This window comes from Pseudonaja textilis, chromosome 3, assembly GCF_049901715.1.
Source record: "Pseudonaja textilis isolate UNSWEBS1 chromosome 3, rPseTex1.2, whole genome shotgun sequence".
Lineage (NCBI taxonomy): Eukaryota > Metazoa > Chordata > Lepidosauria > Squamata > Elapidae > Pseudonaja > Pseudonaja textilis.
The window spans coordinates 200137037-200153384 of record NC_141992.1 but is presented as its reverse complement, the minus strand read 5'-3'; the positions used below and the strand labels follow the sequence as shown (position 1 = coordinate 200153384).

At 60.6% G+C, this 16348-nt stretch overlaps 2 protein-coding genes across 3 annotated transcripts; one reads left to right on the top strand and one right to left on the bottom strand.

Annotated features, from left to right (window-relative positions):
- Nucleotides 1–1492: 1492 nt before the first annotated feature.
- SLC52A2 (solute carrier family 52 member 2) lies at nt 1493–10166 on the bottom strand. 2 transcript variants are annotated; one of them, XM_087931859.1, is made up of 6 exons: nt 10047–10166; nt 9038–9136; nt 7287–7428; nt 5204–6068; nt 3285–3408; nt 1493–2606 (listed from the first exon to the last, which is right to left on the bottom strand). In XM_087931859.1, the coding sequence occupies exons 3-6, from the start codon at nt 7417–7419 to the stop codon at nt 2394–2396; spliced, it is 1335 nt and encodes a 444-aa protein (XP_087787985.1). In that variant the 5' UTR covers nt 7420–7428; nt 9038–9136; nt 10047–10166; the 3' UTR covers nt 1493–2393. The 2 variants fall into 2 exon arrangements, with proteins under 2 accessions (XP_087787985.1, XP_087787986.1); XM_087931860.1 differs by lacking the exon at nt 10047–10166 and adding an exon at nt 8620–8814 and having other exon boundaries at nt 9038–9082.
- On the top strand, nt 9797–15600 carry FBXL6 (F-box and leucine rich repeat protein 6). Its single transcript, XM_087930412.1, has 9 exons — nt 9797–10614; nt 10705–10863; nt 10953–11016; nt 11119–11250; nt 11336–11443; nt 12352–12465; nt 12613–12844; nt 14016–14253; nt 15062–15600. The coding sequence occupies exons 1-9, from the start codon at nt 9797–9799 to the stop codon at nt 15528–15530; spliced, it is 2334 nt and encodes a 777-aa protein (XP_087786538.1). The 3' UTR covers nt 15531–15600.
- Nucleotides 15601–16348: the final 748 nt, after the last annotated feature.

Here is a 16348-nt window from a genome sequence, read left to right as displayed (position 1 = left end):
TGGTTTGCCAGTCACATGGCCACCTGGTCATGCCCACCCAGTCCCATGACCACCAAACCATGCCTATCCGGTCATGTGACCACCAAGCCACGCCCAGCCAGCAAGCCACGCCCAGCCAGTCACATGCCCACAAATTAAGCCACGCCCACAGAACCAGTTGTTAAGAAATTTGAATCCCACCCCTGGGTGGGTGGGGGGCACTGAGGATGAGTTTGTAGCACGAAGGGGACGGTGGACTGAAAAAGTTTGGGAACCGCTGGTTCGGAGGAAGTCAAAACCTACACTTTACTCTACAGTGTAGCTGTGTGCTGGTTGTGTGTTATTCCTCACCACTCTCACTACGTCTCCCTGTGTGCGCTCATTCTCCTAACCGGGAATTACCTCAACACTGACCCCACATCCACCCTCTTCCCAGGAGTGATGAAACGCCAAAGGGGGCCAAAAGCCAAGGCCAGATCCTGCAGTGGAATAGAAATAAACAGAGTTGGAAGGGAACTCAGAGGTCTTCTAGTCCAACCCACTGCTCAGGCAGGAAACCTTGGCCTATCCCATTTCAGACCAGTGGCTGTCCAGTAGCCCTTCCACTGGTTAATTGTTCTCATTGTCAGTAAACTCCTTCGGGTGCTTTGAAGGACAGGAGGACTCCCCACTTCTCTGGGGCAGCCTAAAGAAGGAAGCTTGCAGGCTCTGGGCTCAAGCTTCTCCTCTGATATGTGTGTATGTGTGTGTGTGTGTGTGTGTTTGGGGAGGAGGGGGAGTGGGCAGTGGACTTCCAGGAACTTCACCAGATCGTGTTGTGGTTCGCCGGCAGCCGGCTGAGGTCTCGGAGAGCGAGGACTCAGATGAGGGGGCTGCGTGTGATGCAGGGATGGGGCCAGGACCATCGGAGAGTGGGGTGCTGCCTTCGGAAACGGTGGAGGCTGGCAGCAGTGAGGAAGAGTCCCCCGAGGAGCCTGTGCCCAGTGTGCATGCGTGCAGGGCTGCTCGAAGGAAAGAGCAGCTGCAGCAGCACAGGCAACTCGGGAGTAAGGCTGCAAGGTGACGGCCCCTCCCTTAAGAGATAAAAGCCAGCTGAGAAACTGCAGTTCTGTGCAGGAAGCAAAGAAGTTTTTGTACTCAAGTCTTGTGGACGTTCAGAATATCTTGGTTGGTGTTTGGAGATTCTTTGTGTTTGAAATATTTCTTAGTAATTTTATCTTGTGTTCCTGGCAGCTTTGCACAACTTTGGCAAGGCTTGTTCTTATCGGAGACAATTAGCTTGAAACAGCCTTTGAGTCGGGAAGGAACGGAATTCGTCAAGAATCATTCAAAGGTTTGGCTGTTATCTCCGTTTCGTGTTTGTTTCCTTGGAACAAGGTTTGGGTCAGAACAGGAAGCCGAGGGGGGCCTGGTCCCCCCCGCCCCCCCAGGAAAAGGAGCCACTTTGTGGGTCCCAGCAGAGGAACTGGGGGGGGGAGGACGGGACGGGACAATTGCTCTCTCCAAAATGATCTTTGGTTTTAATTATAAGGTTTAATTCTGTTCCCAAAATATACAAACCAGATAAAAAAAGGTACAAAAATATACATAAAAGGAAAAAACAAATATTAGGAAACCATTTTTTTTAAGGCAAAAGCTCCGAAGGAAGGCCTGGGGGGCAGCCCCACCTCCCTCTGGATCCAGGAGTTCTGGGGGGAGATGGGGGGCAGAGGCCTTGCGATGTGCGTGGGGGGCGAAGGGCTCGGCTGTGTCGGCCTCTGTGGGGGAGCCAGCCCCCCCCCAGAACTTCTTTACAGGCACTACGCAGTCCTCAACTTACGAACCGTCACTAAGCGAAGGTCCGACAAAGCTACTTGCAGGGGCGCTATTGCAACCCAGATCCAGAACTCCGACGGGGAAGATGCTGGTGGTCAGGGAGCGCAGCTTGAGGGCCTGGCCAGGAGGGGGTCCCCCACTTGCGAACATTCGCTTAGGGACCACCTGAGGTTACAAGGGCGATGGGGAAAGTGGGCGTGGGAGACTCCCTGTGGTCACATGATCCAAATCCAGGCGCTTAGCAACCCCCAATTACCACGGCCGCAACATCCCTGGGGGTCACCTGATCCCCTTTTGCGGCCTTCGGACAACCAAGTCGACAGGGGATCCAGGTTCGCTCAACCGCCGTGTGGCTAACTTAACAAAGGCAGTGATTCGCTTAACAGAAGCAGCAAGAATGGTCATAAAACGGAAATCCTGGAGCAGCTCTGGATCACACACATCCACAACGGAGGCGCACTTCCCTTCCCTCCAGCTGCACGGAGGGCAGAGGGTCCACTTCCTTTCCCCCCCACCCAGCGGCCGGAGCCAACAGTCCTGGGGAGCAGAGCTGGGGGGCTGCAGGGGGGGGTCTCCTCGGGGTCTCCGTCCGGCCGCAGTCACGCCCTGCAGTTGTCCACGCAGTCCTGTCCTCTCTGGAAGAGGTGGTAGATGCTGGTGGGGGGGAACATGACCAGGGCCCCCAGCAGGGACCCCGCCTGGATGACGGCCCCACACCAGAACAGGGCCGCGTGGCCGGCCTCGTGCAGCAGGCTGCTGATGGCCACCTTCAGGTAGGCGAAGAGGCCGGAGAAGCAGGTCCAGGCCAGCACCTGGTGGGTGGGAGAGAGGCCGGTCGTCAGCCACCGAGGACCCAAGCACCCGTCCGAAATCCGACAGATGGACAGAGCAGCGTCCAGCAGAGGCTCCGTCCTGAGTTTAAACACGCTTGGGATAAACCCAGGAGGACCAGCATCCCGCAGGAACAAATGTTATTATTTAATTATTGAATTTGTCGGCTGCCCACAAGGAACAAGGAAGAATTAAAACAGGAATAATAATAAGCTAAACAGAAAAGGAAGTCAGACAGAGGAGGGCAGACTCGATGGGTCCGGTCCCTGCCTCTCGCAAAGGGTGGGGGGCGCAGGGAAACAGTCTCCCTCCCAGGGAGACGGGCACCAGTCCAAACTGCCCGGCCTCCCTTGCAGGGTTGTTGTTGCTGTTGGCCTAACAGGGGAAGAAGGCGCATCCTGAGTGCCATGAACCCGGGAGCTTCAGGGGTTCATGGGCTGCCTCCTGTCATCACAACAACCCTGCAAGGGAGGCCAGCTGGCTCTGCGGTAGCCTCGGCAGCTTTAGGGTCCGAGGGGGCAGGGGGGGGGGACCTGCTTTGGGGGCCACTTGGCCCAAGTGCCTCCTCCCTTGTTGGAAAAGGAGGACTTGGAGGGCCGGGGGGGCAGGAGGAAGACCGTGTGGCTGTTCCCCCCCCATCCCTTCTGCACCCCACTCACCACCAGAGCGACCCCCACGTGGCTGCCCTGCAGTGGGGGGCAGGGGCTGAGGGCTGCCAGCCCCATCAGGTAGGCCCCAAAGACGCATCCGGCAGCCGAGATGATGCTCAGGGCCAGCAAGGACCTGGAAGAGGGAGAGAAGGATGGCTGGGGAGGGGTCTGCGCCTAGCCAAGGCAACCCCCCCCCCCCACCAATGCTGTCCGATGACCCTCCCACAGAAACCAGGAAGCGATAGCCAAGGGGGGGGCGGGGTTAACAAGGGAAGCCCCTCCTTCCCGCTGCCTTGTCCTCACCTGCTGGGCGAGTGTAGCCTCCTCCTCCCACCAAGAGATCCCCAAGTGCTGGAGGCCTTGGCTGAAGCCCCCAAACCCTCCCAGCCCTCCCCCACCTCCTTGGGTCCCGCACAATCCAGGGCAGCTCTGCACAACCCCCGACTAATGACGCCCCTCCCTTTGGGTCTGTCCGGAGTCCAAGCCCTCTCATCCTAATCCAAATCCGGGGGTCCCCCAACTTGGCCGCTTTAAGGCTGGTGGACTTCAGCTCCCAGAATTCTGCACCCAGCCGTGCTATGGTTCTATGGTTCCTATCTCTAGGATGCTGTGCTCTGCTGGCTGGGGAATTCTGGGAGTTGAAGTCCACCAGCCTTAAAGCGGCCAAGTTTGGAGAGCTCTCCCCTAATTCATGTGTGTGGTTTTGTGTGGCTGTGTGTGTGTTACACGAATCGCCTCTGGACACAACATCCTCCTGAGGTGTGCGAGGCAGCCCCGAAACCGGCCTGAGGGCGATTTATTTAGCATGTGGCAATATCACACACGGATTTGGCACGTATGTTAACCTTTCACCTCCATTAAAAACACTCGTAAAATCAGATGTAAAAGGCAGAGCTGACGTTGTGGCGAGACGACGGAATCCCTAGGGGCTCCTGGGGGGACCCTTCAAAATCCTGACAGCCGGTGGTCCAGCTGGACCTAAGTCACCTCGGAGGGGACGCTCTGTAGATCCCAGGGATACCACAAGATCCCTGGCAGATCCAGAGGTGGCCTCTCACGCTGACTGAAGCACAGCATCGTTTGTGTAGGGAAAAAACAGATTTGGACTGGAAGAAAGAGAGGGGCAAACGGGCCTGGGTAGCCCCCCGCTAAGGCCAGTCAGAAGACCCCCGAGAAGCAGTCTGGATAAAGGGCAGGAGGGATAACTCCCTAAGATGGCTCCGACGCCAGGACCAGCTGGACCAGGAAAAGTCACTGAAGTTCCCCAGGTGGGCATCAACACCTGAGCTACCCCAGACTCAGGTCGAAATGCCTGAGAGACAACAGGACCCTGGGAGGTGAAGTCAATTCTCCCATCAACCCCGGGAGGGACTGGACCAGGGTAGGTAGGGGGACATCGCTACAGGTAGTCCTCAGTCTACAACCGTTGTTCAGTGTCTGTTCGAAGTTACGACGACACTGGAAAAAGGGGACTTATAACCCCTTTACACACTTACGACCATTGTGACATCCCCACATGATCAACGTTGAGACCCTTGGCCATGGATTCATACTTATGACGGTCCCAGGGTCTCTTCTTGTGTCCTTCTGACAAGCAAAATCAACGGGGAAGCCCAATTCACTTAACAACCATGTGACCACCTTTGTAACTGCGGTGGTTCACTTAATGACTGTGGCAAGAAAGGTCGCAAATTGGGGCCAAGCTCACTTGACGGAAATTTGGGGACTCAACTGTGGGTGTAAGTCAGAAGTCTCCAAACTCGGCAACTTTAAGTCTTGCAGACTTCAACTCCCAGAATGGGGACCCCTGGCGTAAGTCAAGGACTCCCTGTATCCCGCACCGGATCCACCTGGTGTCCCTGCCCCCAATGCCCCACGGGCTGAGGCAGGAAGCCCCCTCCCCACCCCGGAGCCCTCCAGGCACTTACCGACTCAGGAGGAACATGGCGACGAAGCAGGCCACGGGGTTGGCGATGTTGCCAAAGACCACCGAGAGATGGAAGGCGGTGTTGCCGTAGGGCAGGCAGGAGTAGCTCTGCACGGAGGGCAGCACCCCGTTGGTCAGGGCATTGGAGACCCCCAGGAGCCCCAGCAGGTAGATGTTCCTCCCGGTCCAGAAGGTCAGCAGAGGGGGAGAGTCCCTGCCGGGGGGCCCCTCGGTGATACCGTCATGCAAGGCCGGGTCGCTGTCGTCACGCAACGGGTAGACCTCCTCCGGGCCTGTCCCCCCCTCCGGAGGGACCCTCTCTTTCGGGCCCTCCTGGCGGCCGTGCCAGAGGACCAGGGCCAGGAAAGCCAGTGCAGAGCTCACCAGCAGGGCCACCAGCAGCCCAAAGTAGGTGCCGGCGGAGAAGTTCTCCCGCAGGTAGCGCGGCTGCGAAGCGTTCCCCCAGGTGGCATTGAGGCACTCCAGTTGCCCCACGCCCTGTCCCAGGGCCAGCACGCAGGGCAGGAGGGCGCTCAATCCCTGCCCGATGAAGAAGGTGCGGATGAAGAGCGGGGGGAACTGGTACATGAAGGGCAGGAAGGAGACGTTGGAGGTGCAGCAGGCCAGCGCCAGCAGGAAGGCCAGCGCCAGGAAGGCCACGCTGCGGGGCTGCCCGGCCACCACCACAGTGTGGTCCCACAGGAGGGCCAGGAGGAGCGCTGTGGCCGTGGCCAAGGCCTGGATGGCGTGGATCAGCCACCGCTCCTTCAGCCTCTTGGGGGCGAAGCGGTGGGTCAGGGCCACGCTCACTGGGCCCAGGTTCCCCAGGGCGATGAGGACGGAGAGGTAGGCGGGCAGGTTCCAGCCTGCAGAAAGAGAAGGGGCAACGGTGCCAACCCAGCTGCCCGGCAGTTTCTCGCCAAGGGGGGCTCTGCCCACCTGGAAGCCGGGTGCACCAGTTCTGCTGGCTGGGGAATCCTGGGAGTTGGTCCACAAATCTTAAAAGTGGCCACGGTTGGACACGCCTTGTATAGGGACTCCTTCTTGAGCAGGGTGGACTAGAAGACCTCCAAGATCCCTTCCAGCTCTGTTTATTTTGTTCTCTTCTTCTCGACTCTTTCTATATCCCAAGGATCTTCAAACTTGGCAGCTTGAAGACTGGTGGACTTCAACTCCCAGAATTCCTGAGCTAACATGACTGCAGGAGGAGGACTTCTGGGAGTTGAAGTCCACAAGTCCTAAAGCTGTCTCCTGTTCTATCTTACATGCAGCTCTATCATTCCCCTCTATTGCAGTGGTTTCCTGTATCACATTGCCCCTCCAGGTTTCATCTCTATTGTTCCTGTGATGCATTTCCTGTACTTGTATTACTCTAACACAAGGATCTTCAACCTTGGCAAGTTTAAGACTCGTGGACTTCAACTCCCAGAATTCCTGAGCTAACATGACCGGAGAAGGAATTCTGGGAGTTGAAGTCCACAAGTCCTAAAGCTGTCAAGCTTGAAGTCTCCTGTTCTATCTTATATGCAGCTCTATCATTCCCCTCTGTTGGAGTGGTTTCCTATATCACATTGCCCCTCTAGGTTTCATCTCTATTGTTCCTGTGATGCATTTCCTATTCTTGTATTACTCTAACACAAGGATCTTCAACCTTGGCCAGTTTAAGACTCATGGACTTCAACTCCCAGAATTCCTGAGCTAACATGACTGGAGGAGGAGGAATTCTGGGAGCTGAAGTCCACCAGTCTTCAAGCTGCCAAGTTTGGAGACCCCTGCATATAGAATAATTATTCTACGCTATTCTATATCATTCTATATTATTCTATATTCTACATTCCATTCTGTACTTTGCTGTCCTATCCTAAATAGGCCAGCAGTTCTCCATTCTTTTTTTTGGGGGGGGGGGCAGCTAACAGCACCTGGCCGGGTATCCCCCCCCCCCAGGAAGCCACGTGGCTACATCCCTTCCCTGGCAGACCCTCCTGCTTCTCTGGATGGCAGCTGGGCAGCTTTCCCTCTTCCCACCCCCCACATTGCCCCCTGCCCAGCAAACAGGCTCCTCCCCCTGGGAGCCCCTCACTCACCTTCCGGCAGCCTCTTCACCACCACCGGCAGCTCCACCCAGAGGGAGTTCACGGAGACCCAGGAGCCCATCCCAAAGAGGGCCACCAGCACGTGGGGAAGGAGAGCCGGGCTGCGCTGGGAGGCGGAGGACATCTTGGTGGCCTGCGGAGAGAGACAGGGGAGTCCCCAAAGGCCCCACTTCGTCTCCAGCTGCCCAGCATTCAGGGCCTGTGAATGTCCCTCCTCCCAGCCCCACGGGCCCCCCTCCGTCTTCAACTCTGCGGGGCAGGACCAGGCCTTGCTCCCCTCAGGCCAGGGGTCTCCAACCACGGTCACTGAAAAGACATGTGGACTCCCACTCCCAGAATTCCCCAGCCAGCTGGGCTGGCTGGGAATTCTGGGAGTGGAAGTCCACAGTGGTGGGATTCTACCGGTTGGGGTGAACCGGTAGTAAAAAAAAACAGCTACTGGTTCAGCCAAACTGGTGGAGGGTTTTTTCCTCCCGACGATCAGCTGTTCCAGGATCCCACTCACTCTCCTACTGCTTTGCCCAGGAGGCAAAAAAGGGGTGCGTGGGGGGAGGGGCTGCACGGTATGTGGGCTGCGCCGTGTCCCTCCCCCCCAGTGCTCTCTCTTTTTGCCTTCCTGGGCCTCCCTGAGGCCCCCTGGGAGCAAAAACACCCCCCCAGGAGGCTTCCCTGGGGCTCAGAAGGCAAAACAATGGAGCGCACGCCGGGGTGTGTGTGTGTGTGTGTGTGTGTGCAAAAAAAGAGAAGCCACACCCACCCAGTCCCATGGCCACGCCCACCTAGCCACACCCACAGAACTGGTAGTCAAAATATCTCCATCCCACCCCTGGCGGTGAAGCTTCCGTGGCCGGCTGGGGGATTCTGGGAGTGGAAGTTTTACAGCTGCCAGACTTGAGGCCCCCCAAGTCTTCTGCAGCCCCATGTCGCGGGCGGAGATGTGGAGGGCGCTGCTGCTCGGACCCCCCCACGAGGCTCAGCTTGGAGACCGAAATCCGGACTCTATCTCGGGGCACCAGGAAATATCAAGGGCAACCCCCCCCCCGGCTCTTTCGCCCGTGCACAGAGGAGCGGAGGAAGGAGAATCTTTGCCGCCGGGGCTGAGAGGGGGGCTCTTGGTGCTCTCTGAGCTTGGGGGTTCTTGCTGCGCTGCCCCCCCCCACCCCCACGGCAGGGCTGGCGGAGAGGACTTCAGTCCGCCTGTTCCCCCAACGGTCCCATGTCAGGTTTTCCGGTGCAAGCTTAGCCCAGTCCTCAGCCCCCCCACCCCTTTTGCCATCAGGCTCGGCCTTATTTTCGGGGAGACGCGGCACTGAGGACCACTCACCAATGAGTAGCTGGACTGAACGGAGGACTCTTCTGTTTAGTGGGGGGGGGGATCAGTTGGGCCACCCCCGAGGCAGCTGCCGCTTGCTGAACCTGCCCCCCGCTTTATAATTGCGAGAGGCTGAAGGCAGCTGGGCCCCCCGGGGTCTGCACACCCGGGCGAAGTGGGGCAGGAGGGGGAACAGCCCTCCAGACTCTGCGCAAGAGTTCCAGAGGAGGAGGAGGAGGAGGAAGGCCTGGCGTGACTCAGAGTGCTTATGGGGCGAGAGGGGAGGAGGGCTTAGGAGGGGCCTCTTTGTTGGGGGAGAGGGGAGACCGAGGGGAAGGGGCTGCCCCAATGGAGCCCTGGGGCCAGGCAGGAGCCTAAGCGGGAAGGGGAGAGGGGGAGCCCCCCCCCGCCAGAAGGACCCTCCTCTTACCCGGCCTGGAGGCCAATCCTCCTCCTGGAGTCAGTCAGGAGCTTCCTGAACGGTTGGAATTCCGGGCGGGAATGTGGCACGGGGCCTGTCCAGGCAGCTCTGCAGGAGAAAAAGGCCGGGTGTCGGTTTCTGCCAAGGCGCCAGGCAGGCCCCCTCTCCCCCCATCCCAAGCCTCAGGCCCAGCTGGTCTTCGGCTTCGTCCGCTAAGCAGCTCAGGGGGCCTTTAGCTCTGGCTGGGGGTGGCGGGGGAATGGCACAGAGGCAACCCTCCCACGGCTCATGCCGCCTGGGCGCCAACAGTGAAACCCCCCCGCCTGCATACCTCTGGTGGGGAAGTTTGGGAAGCGACAAGGCCGCCCAAAGATGCCCTCTGGCTGCCTCACTGCTCGGTCTGGGTGGTGGGAGGGTCGGCTCAGGGTCGCAGCTGGAAAACTGCTGGCCCCGTGATATTTTTTAATTTTATTTTAAAGTTAGCCCCCTTTTATGCAACATCAGGGATCCCTTCCCGAAATTCTCTGGGCTGCTCAGGCACAAGGCATTTCCATGCCCACCTGGCAGGCTCTTCCGAGGGCAAACCAGGCTGGGCCCTGCTTAGCTTCGGAGCCTGCAGAAAGACCCCCCCCTCTCCCCTTCTTGAGCAGGGGTTGGACTAGAAGACCTCCAAGATCCCTTCCAGCTGTTTATTCTGTTCTCCTCTTTCTCTATCCCAAGGATCTCCAAACTCGGCAGCGGGAAGACCGGTGGACTTCAACTCCCAGCATGCTCCACCACAGCGGCCCCGTTTGGGGGTCTGTGCTCCCGGGGATCGCCCAGCGCCGACCCCCGGCTCCCCCGCTCTTCTGCGCCCAGGGAACCCGGCGCAACCCGGCGCCTGCTCGCCGCCCGGGTCCGGGGAGGCTCCGGCGGCTCTTCAAGGCCCGTTTCCGGACCGGCCGCTTTGGCCAGCCCCTCCCTCGGCTTCCCTGTCTTCGGGGAGCGGGGGCTCCGGAACGGCCCCCGGCCCGCTTACCTGCCCAGGCCCGGAAAGCGGAGCGGCGGCCGGAGAGCCTCCGCGCGGGGCCGAGCATCGCCTTTAGGCGGCGGGCGGGGCTCCCGGGCGGCCTCGTCACCTGCAGCGGCGGGGCGGGGGAGCCGCGTGCGGGGAGGGGGAGGGGCGCCGGCCGGGTCCTGGCCCTCCCCGCCCCTTCCCGGCGGCCCCGCGCCGCGCCCCTCTCCCCCCGGGGGGGTCTTTGGGGAGGCGGAGCCAGCGGCCATGCGGCGCAAGGCTTGCGCGGCGCCCCCGCCCGAAGAGGAGGCGGAGGCGGACGGCGGACGGGCGGGCGGGGGTCGCGGGAGGCGGGGGGCTCGCCGCGCTTCGTGGTGCAGGAGACGGAGGAAGCGGCGCTGCTGCTGCTGGTGCCGGCGGAGGGCCCGGCGGGGCGGCGGGGGGCGCGCAGGAGGCGGGGCGGCGGGGCCGAGCCGGGGGCCGCGGGGTCCCCGGGGGGCGACTGGGGCTCCCGCCTCCCGGCCGAGCTGCTGGTCCGCGTCTTCGCGCTGGCGGCGGCCTCCGAGGGGGGCGCGGTGCCCTTCCTGTGCCGGTGAGCTTGGGACGGGAGGGGGCGGGCGGAGGGGCTGCCCCACGGGACCCCCCGGCCTGACCCCCCGCCTCTCTCTCTCTCCCCCCGCAGGGCGGCCCGCGTGTGCCGGCTGTGGTGCCGAGCGTCGGCGGCGCCGGTGCTGTGGCAGCGGGTGGCGGTGGGGCACTGCTGGGCGGCCCCGGGGCAGAAGTGGGTCCCCGCGCAGCAGCAGAAGGCCCTGGGCACCCTGGAGTGGCTGGCGGCCCACAGGTGAGGATGAGGACGGGGCCCGCGTCCCCCCCCCCCCGCTTCCCGTCCCCGCGACCCGACCCGACCCGAGGACCTTCTGTGCCCCGCAGGTTCTCCCTCCTGCGCGACTTCACGCTCAGCCACTGGAAGAGCCTCGTCCCGTCAGTGCTGCAGGTGAGTGAGTGGGGAGGGGAGGGGTGGGGCCAGGTGGATGTCCTGCCCGGCCCCCTTCCTGCCCTCCACCTGCCAGCTGACCCCCCCCCCCTGTCTTTGCAGGCTCTGGCCGCTTCCAGCCCGCACCTGGCCACCCTGCGCCTGGCCCACTGCAGCGGGGTGACCACTGAGGCCCTTTGCCTGCTGGCCACGTCCTGCCCACGACTGGTGAGCCTGAACCTGCAGGGATGCCAGGTGAGCCTTGGCCCGAGGAGGGTTCCGGGGACTGCTAGCCCCAACCTGGAGGGTGGAGGTGACAGGCTCTCATCTGCCCCTCCAGGTGGACCCCTGGGCAGTCACCGGCTTCCTGGAAAGGGCAGGTGCCCGGATGGAGCAGCTCTCGCTGACCTACAGCAGCCGCCTGAGCGCCATTTTTGCTCTCCTGGTGGTAAGCAGAGCGGGGGTCCTACGAAGGCCGGGCCTGTCTCCCCCCCGTGGAGCAGCCCCTCCCTCCAGGGGGACCCGGCCTGGCGAGGAGGGTCTCTGCCAGGCTGGCCAGGAGGCAACTGCCGGCCGCTGTGGTTTGGATCTAACCAGGGATATTGGCGGGTGTGGTTCAAGGCCTTGCTCTGAGCGGCATCGGCTCCCGGCCTGGTTTGGCTTCCAGTTTGGGGGCTTTGCACTTAGTCCTCCTCTTACAACCGTGTGTTTAGTGGCTGTTTGAACGGCATTGAGGAAAGGGACTTACGACCGTTTGTCACAACCGTTGCAGCAACCCTGTGGTCCAAATTGAAATCCTTGTCCGGTGACTCGTATTTATGACCGTTGCAATGTCCCAGGGTCACGTGATCATTTTTTTTTTTGGCAACCTTCTGATAAACAGAGTGAGTAGGGAAGCTAGATTCACTTAAGGACCGATTCACTTAACAACAGTGGCCAGAAAGGTTTGTCGAGTGGGGCAAAATTCACTTGACGGCTGTCTCAGCCCCAGAAAATGTGGGGTCAGTTATGGTCAGAAGTTGAGGAACCGCAGGCTGAAGGGGGGTGGGGAAGTTAAGAGACGTTCCTGGGTGGGAGGAGGGGGCGCTGGAAGTCGAGGTGTTCAGGGCGTACCTGTCCATTCCAAGGGGAGGCGGGCCCTCCATGCGGATTCATCCAAGGGAGGAGCCACGGGAGTTGTAGTCGCTTGCGCCTGGCAGCGCACCAAGAGGCCAGGCCAGGCCGGGGGCAGCAGGCAACTGCTGACTCGTGTTGGGCACACCCCTCCAGGGAGGCCCTCCTGCGCTGGGCTGGACCTCGGGAGCTGACCCAGCCTGTTCTCCGGTTGCCCCCCCCCCCATCCTTCCCCTCCCCCAGGGTGGCTGCTGCCCGGACCTGCGGCTGCTGGAGGTGAATGCGGAGATCAAGCAATGCACCCAGCACTTCCAGCTCCCCATTGAACAGCTCCAGGCCGCCTGTCCACAGCTGCAGGTGTGTGGGGGTCCCTCCTGCCCCCTCCCCAAGTCAGAACCTGACTTCCTGGCTGCTGGGGGGCTGGCTCTTCCAGAGGAGCCCTGGGGGTGGGGCTGTTTCCTGCAGCCCGTCAGCAGCTGCTCTGCCCGCTCCTCCTGCCCACAGGTGCTGCGGCTGCTCAACGTCACCTACTACCCAAAGCAACTCCCCGCCTCGTCCCCACCGTCCCTGGGCTTCCCACAGCTGGAGGAGCTGTGCCTGGCCACCACGGCCTTCTCCTTCGTGGACAACCACATGCTGTGGCGCATCCTCAGCGCCTCCAGCCGCCTCCGTGTCCTGGACCTGCGTGGCTGCGTCCGGGTGACGCCCAAAGGGCTGGAGCGGCTGACCTGCCCAGGTGGGTGCAGAAGAGGGGGCTCCCCTGTTTCCGGGCAACCCGTTAGGTTCTCCTCTCCCCTCCTTAGCCTCCAGCCCCACACTGGGGGATCTGGGTGTGGGAAAACAGCCCCCCACCCCGTAGGCTCCTGTTTCCTGCAAAGGCAGCAGAAGGCGAGACCAGAAGCAACAGACGGAAACTTGGTTTGGCCCGGCCTCCTCCTGGCAGGGCTGAGCGAAGGTCACCCAGCTGGCATCAGGCCTGGCAGGACCAGAGTGCCCGGGTTCCAGCCTGATGCTCCCCCTCCGCCCCAAACGGGGGGCGTGGATGGCATCCCTGAAGCCCGCCCACCCACCAAAGAGACAGGGTCTTGCCTCCCCTCTTCTTCCCTTGGACGGCCGCAGGGGCCTTCAAGAACCGGGGTGTCAGCCCAAAACTTGGCTAACAGGAGCTTTTACGTGTGGCTTTTTGGAGGGTGGGTGGTTTATGGGGGCCACCCTGAGATCAAGGAGACGTTCGCACGCACCCTGTAAAACTCAGCCCTCTTGCAGTGGAGGAAGTGATACGATGTGAAGGAAAGTGAGGGGCCTTGAGGCTACAACATGCAAGAATGTTTGCAGTGTTGGGGTAGGGGTAGTCTAAGAAAGGCGGGGGGGACACACACGATGGCCGCCTTCCAGCCTTTGAGGGGCTGCCCCAAAGGGGAGGGGTGGTCTCAACCTCTTCTCCAAAGCCCCCGAAGGCAGGGCAAGAAAGAAAGGATGGAAACAAGTCAAGGGCAGGAGCAACCTGGAATTACGGAGGAATTTTTGACAGGACAGTTAACCAGGGGAACCACCTGCCACCAGAGGTTGTGGCTGCTGGAGGTTTCTAAGAGCCTGGGCAGAGACTTGACTCAAATTGTACAGGGTCTCCTGCTCGAGCAGGGGGCTGGACTAGAAGACCTCCAGGGTCCCTTCCAGCTCTCCTGGGTTGAAAAGTGCCCTTGCCTCTTCCGGGCAGGAGGCCGACGGTGCCCTCAGGAGCCGTTGGGCCTTCCCAGGTCCTTGGGGAGACTGGCTGGAGCAGCCGGTGATGGTGGCCGGGTGGGGCAGACGGGCTCCCCGGGGACCCCTCCCCTGCCTCCCGAGGGGAGGGGCTCCGGCAGGGCGGGGGTCTTTCTCCCCGCTGACCTCGGAAGCCTTTCCCGCAGACCTGGAGCAGCTCTACCTGGGCCTGCATTACAGCGAGCGCAGCCTGTCCCGGCCTCTGGAAGGCAGCCCCCTCCTCACCTGGAAGTGGCGGCACAGCCTGCGGGAGCTCGACCTGACCAGCCAGGGCTTCAGCGAGGAGGACCTGGAGGAGGCCATGGCCGCCTTCACTCGGGGAGGGGCTCCGCTGCTGCGCTCCCTCAGCCTCACGGGGACCAAGATTGCCCTCCGGACCGTCAGGTGAGCCGGGCAGGGCCCCCCCTCTCTCCCTCCCCCTCGCTGCTTCCACCTGCAGAGCCAAGAAACCAGGGAGGGCAGAGACCCAGCGGGCAGGGAGGGGCATCGGGAATTTGTTTGCCCTGGGGGGGCCGGGGGGGGCATGGCCTGGGCGTGGCTGGGCCGGCCCCTCCCTGTCTCCGGGAGGGCCAACTCCACGGCCTATGGCAGGCTGGGCACAGGCTTGGCACCCCTGCACTGGGGCACCTGGAGGTCCTGGATCCCAGAAGGGGTTTCGTCCCAGGAAAAGGAGGGTCTTCCCCCTGCCGATAGCCCTTAGACTAGTACACCCCTTTATAACGCTCTTGCAGCCCTCTCTAAGTGGTCTGCAGGGTCAGCCTGTTGCCCTCCACCATTTGGGGTCCTCCTTTGACCCCCCTCGGAAGGAGGGACGGCTGAGTCGACCTGGAGCCTGGTGGGACTTGAACTGCCGACCCCTCCAGGAATTGGCACAGCCAAGAACGCCCATCTCTGCCAGCCTCCCAGCCTGCCACCTGCCTGTGGGGGCTCGGCTAGGGGAAGGCCGGCAGGTTGGGGGAGGGCCCTCGATCTTCTGGACGAGCAAAGTCAATTGGGGAAGCCAGGTTCGCTTAACGACTGTTACTAACTTAAGCCCTGCAGTGACTCTACAAACAGCTTCGGCAAGAAAGGGGCAGACATGGGGCAGAACTCGCTTAACGACCGTCTCTTGGCAGCAGACCTTGCGGTCGTCCGTCGATGCCTGTCGTGGCCCTAACCGAAGTCCCTTCTCTTTCCTCCCCCCTCCGGCAAGGACCCTGATTGCCAGCTGCCCCTCCCTCAGCTACCTCAACCTCTCCTCCTGCCGCCAGCTGCCCCGGGGCACCAAGAAGGCCTATCGCGGCCGGGATGAGATCCGCCAGTGTTTGCAGCAGCTCTTGACCGGCTTGGAAGACCCAGAGACCCCAGAGGGGGGGGGCAACTTGAGGCCTGCGACCCCTGAACTCTCTGGGGCAGCACAAGCCCTCCTTCCCAGAGCTGCCGAGTTGGGCCCCCTCCCCGTCTTGCAGGATGGACGGCTGGCCCTCCGCTCCCAATTCGAAGGGGCAGCCCACCCCCCCCCCTCCCTCCCCCAGCCTCAGGAAGTCCAGCATGGAAGCACCTTCACGTTTGACTCTGACTTTTGTACGTATTTCTCTTTTCTAAGGTTTGTAGACTCAGGTCCGGTCCGAATAAAAGGACACTTGTTTTTTTTTGTCATTGGTGTAGCGTTTCTTCTCTGAGTGCAGAAATTCCAACTTCTCCCTCCCCTTTTCTTCCTCCAGCCCTGGAGTTTTGTTCATTCTTCCTGCCCTTCCCCCCATCCCCCTACCTGCTGCTTCACTGGGGGGGGTGGGCAGAGAGAGAGAGAGAGAGACACTGACCGGGACCCAAAGGTGTTTCTCATCCCAGAAGCCTCTTCAGTTCTGACTGAATGGTGGGGAATGGAAGGATTTACATGCTGTGTGTTAGGGAGACACCCTAGCAGAATCTGCACGGCAGGCAGGCAGGCAGGCAGGCAAAATATGTGAGATAAACGTTTTTGTAGCTTACACTCAGTAAAACGGATGCACCGTGCTAGTTAAATGGTTTATTCCAGTAAGAGTTTTAGCATAGTCAAAACAGTCCATATATCATTCACTAATTCAGTCCGTCTGGGGGTTATTCAGTTGCAAAGTCCAGTGTCGAAAAAGAGAGGTCAGTAAACTTACAAATATCAGTCCAGTAATATATCTCCTCGCGGTAGAGATGTGAAGAAGTCAAACCTTCTTTCTTCCTTTGACGTTCCAAAACTCAGCAGCAGGGAACACGCAGTTAACAAACCATCAATCAGGCAATCCAGCAATCGTCAGCAATCCAGCAGGTTCTCTTGCTCCCTCTTATGGCGGTTCACAACCGCACCCAAAATTACATGCTTTACAGTTTAAAGTGACGCACACTTAAACTTACTATCATAGTTTATATATATTATTTTACCCAAACTACGTTAGGTAACCTTGTTATTCCTAACACTGTGCAGTCCTCTGATCTTTGGCGCTCTCTCTGAGAATACTCCTTCCAA

Excerpts from the sequence above, each read along its gene's own strand:
- FBXL6 (XM_087930412.1), top strand. The coding sequence starts at position 9,797 with ATGCTCCACCACAGCGGCCCCGTTTGGGGGTCTGTGCTCCCGGGGATC. Across the intron at positions 12,466-12,612 it reads CCGCCTGTCCACAGCTGCAG|GTGCTGCGGCTGCTCAACGT; the intron begins GTGTGTGGGGGT and ends TCCTGCCCACAG. Across the intron at positions 12,845-14,015 it reads GGAGCGGCTGACCTGCCCAG|ACCTGGAGCAGCTCTACCTG; the intron begins GTGGGTGCAGAA and ends CCTTTCCCGCAG.
- SLC52A2 (XM_087931859.1), bottom strand. The coding sequence starts at position 7,419 with ATGTCCTCCGCCTCCCAGCGCAGCCCGGCTCTCCTTCCCCACGTGCTG. Across the intron at positions 6,069-7,286 it reads GGTGAAGAGGCTGCCGGAAG|GCTGGAACCTGCCCGCCTAC; the intron begins GTGAGTGAGGGG and ends CTCTTTCTGCAG. Across the intron at positions 3,409-5,203 it reads GCCATGTTCCTCCTGAGTCG|GTCCTTGCTGGCCCTGAGCA; the intron begins GTAAGTGCCTGG and ends TCCCTCTTCCAG.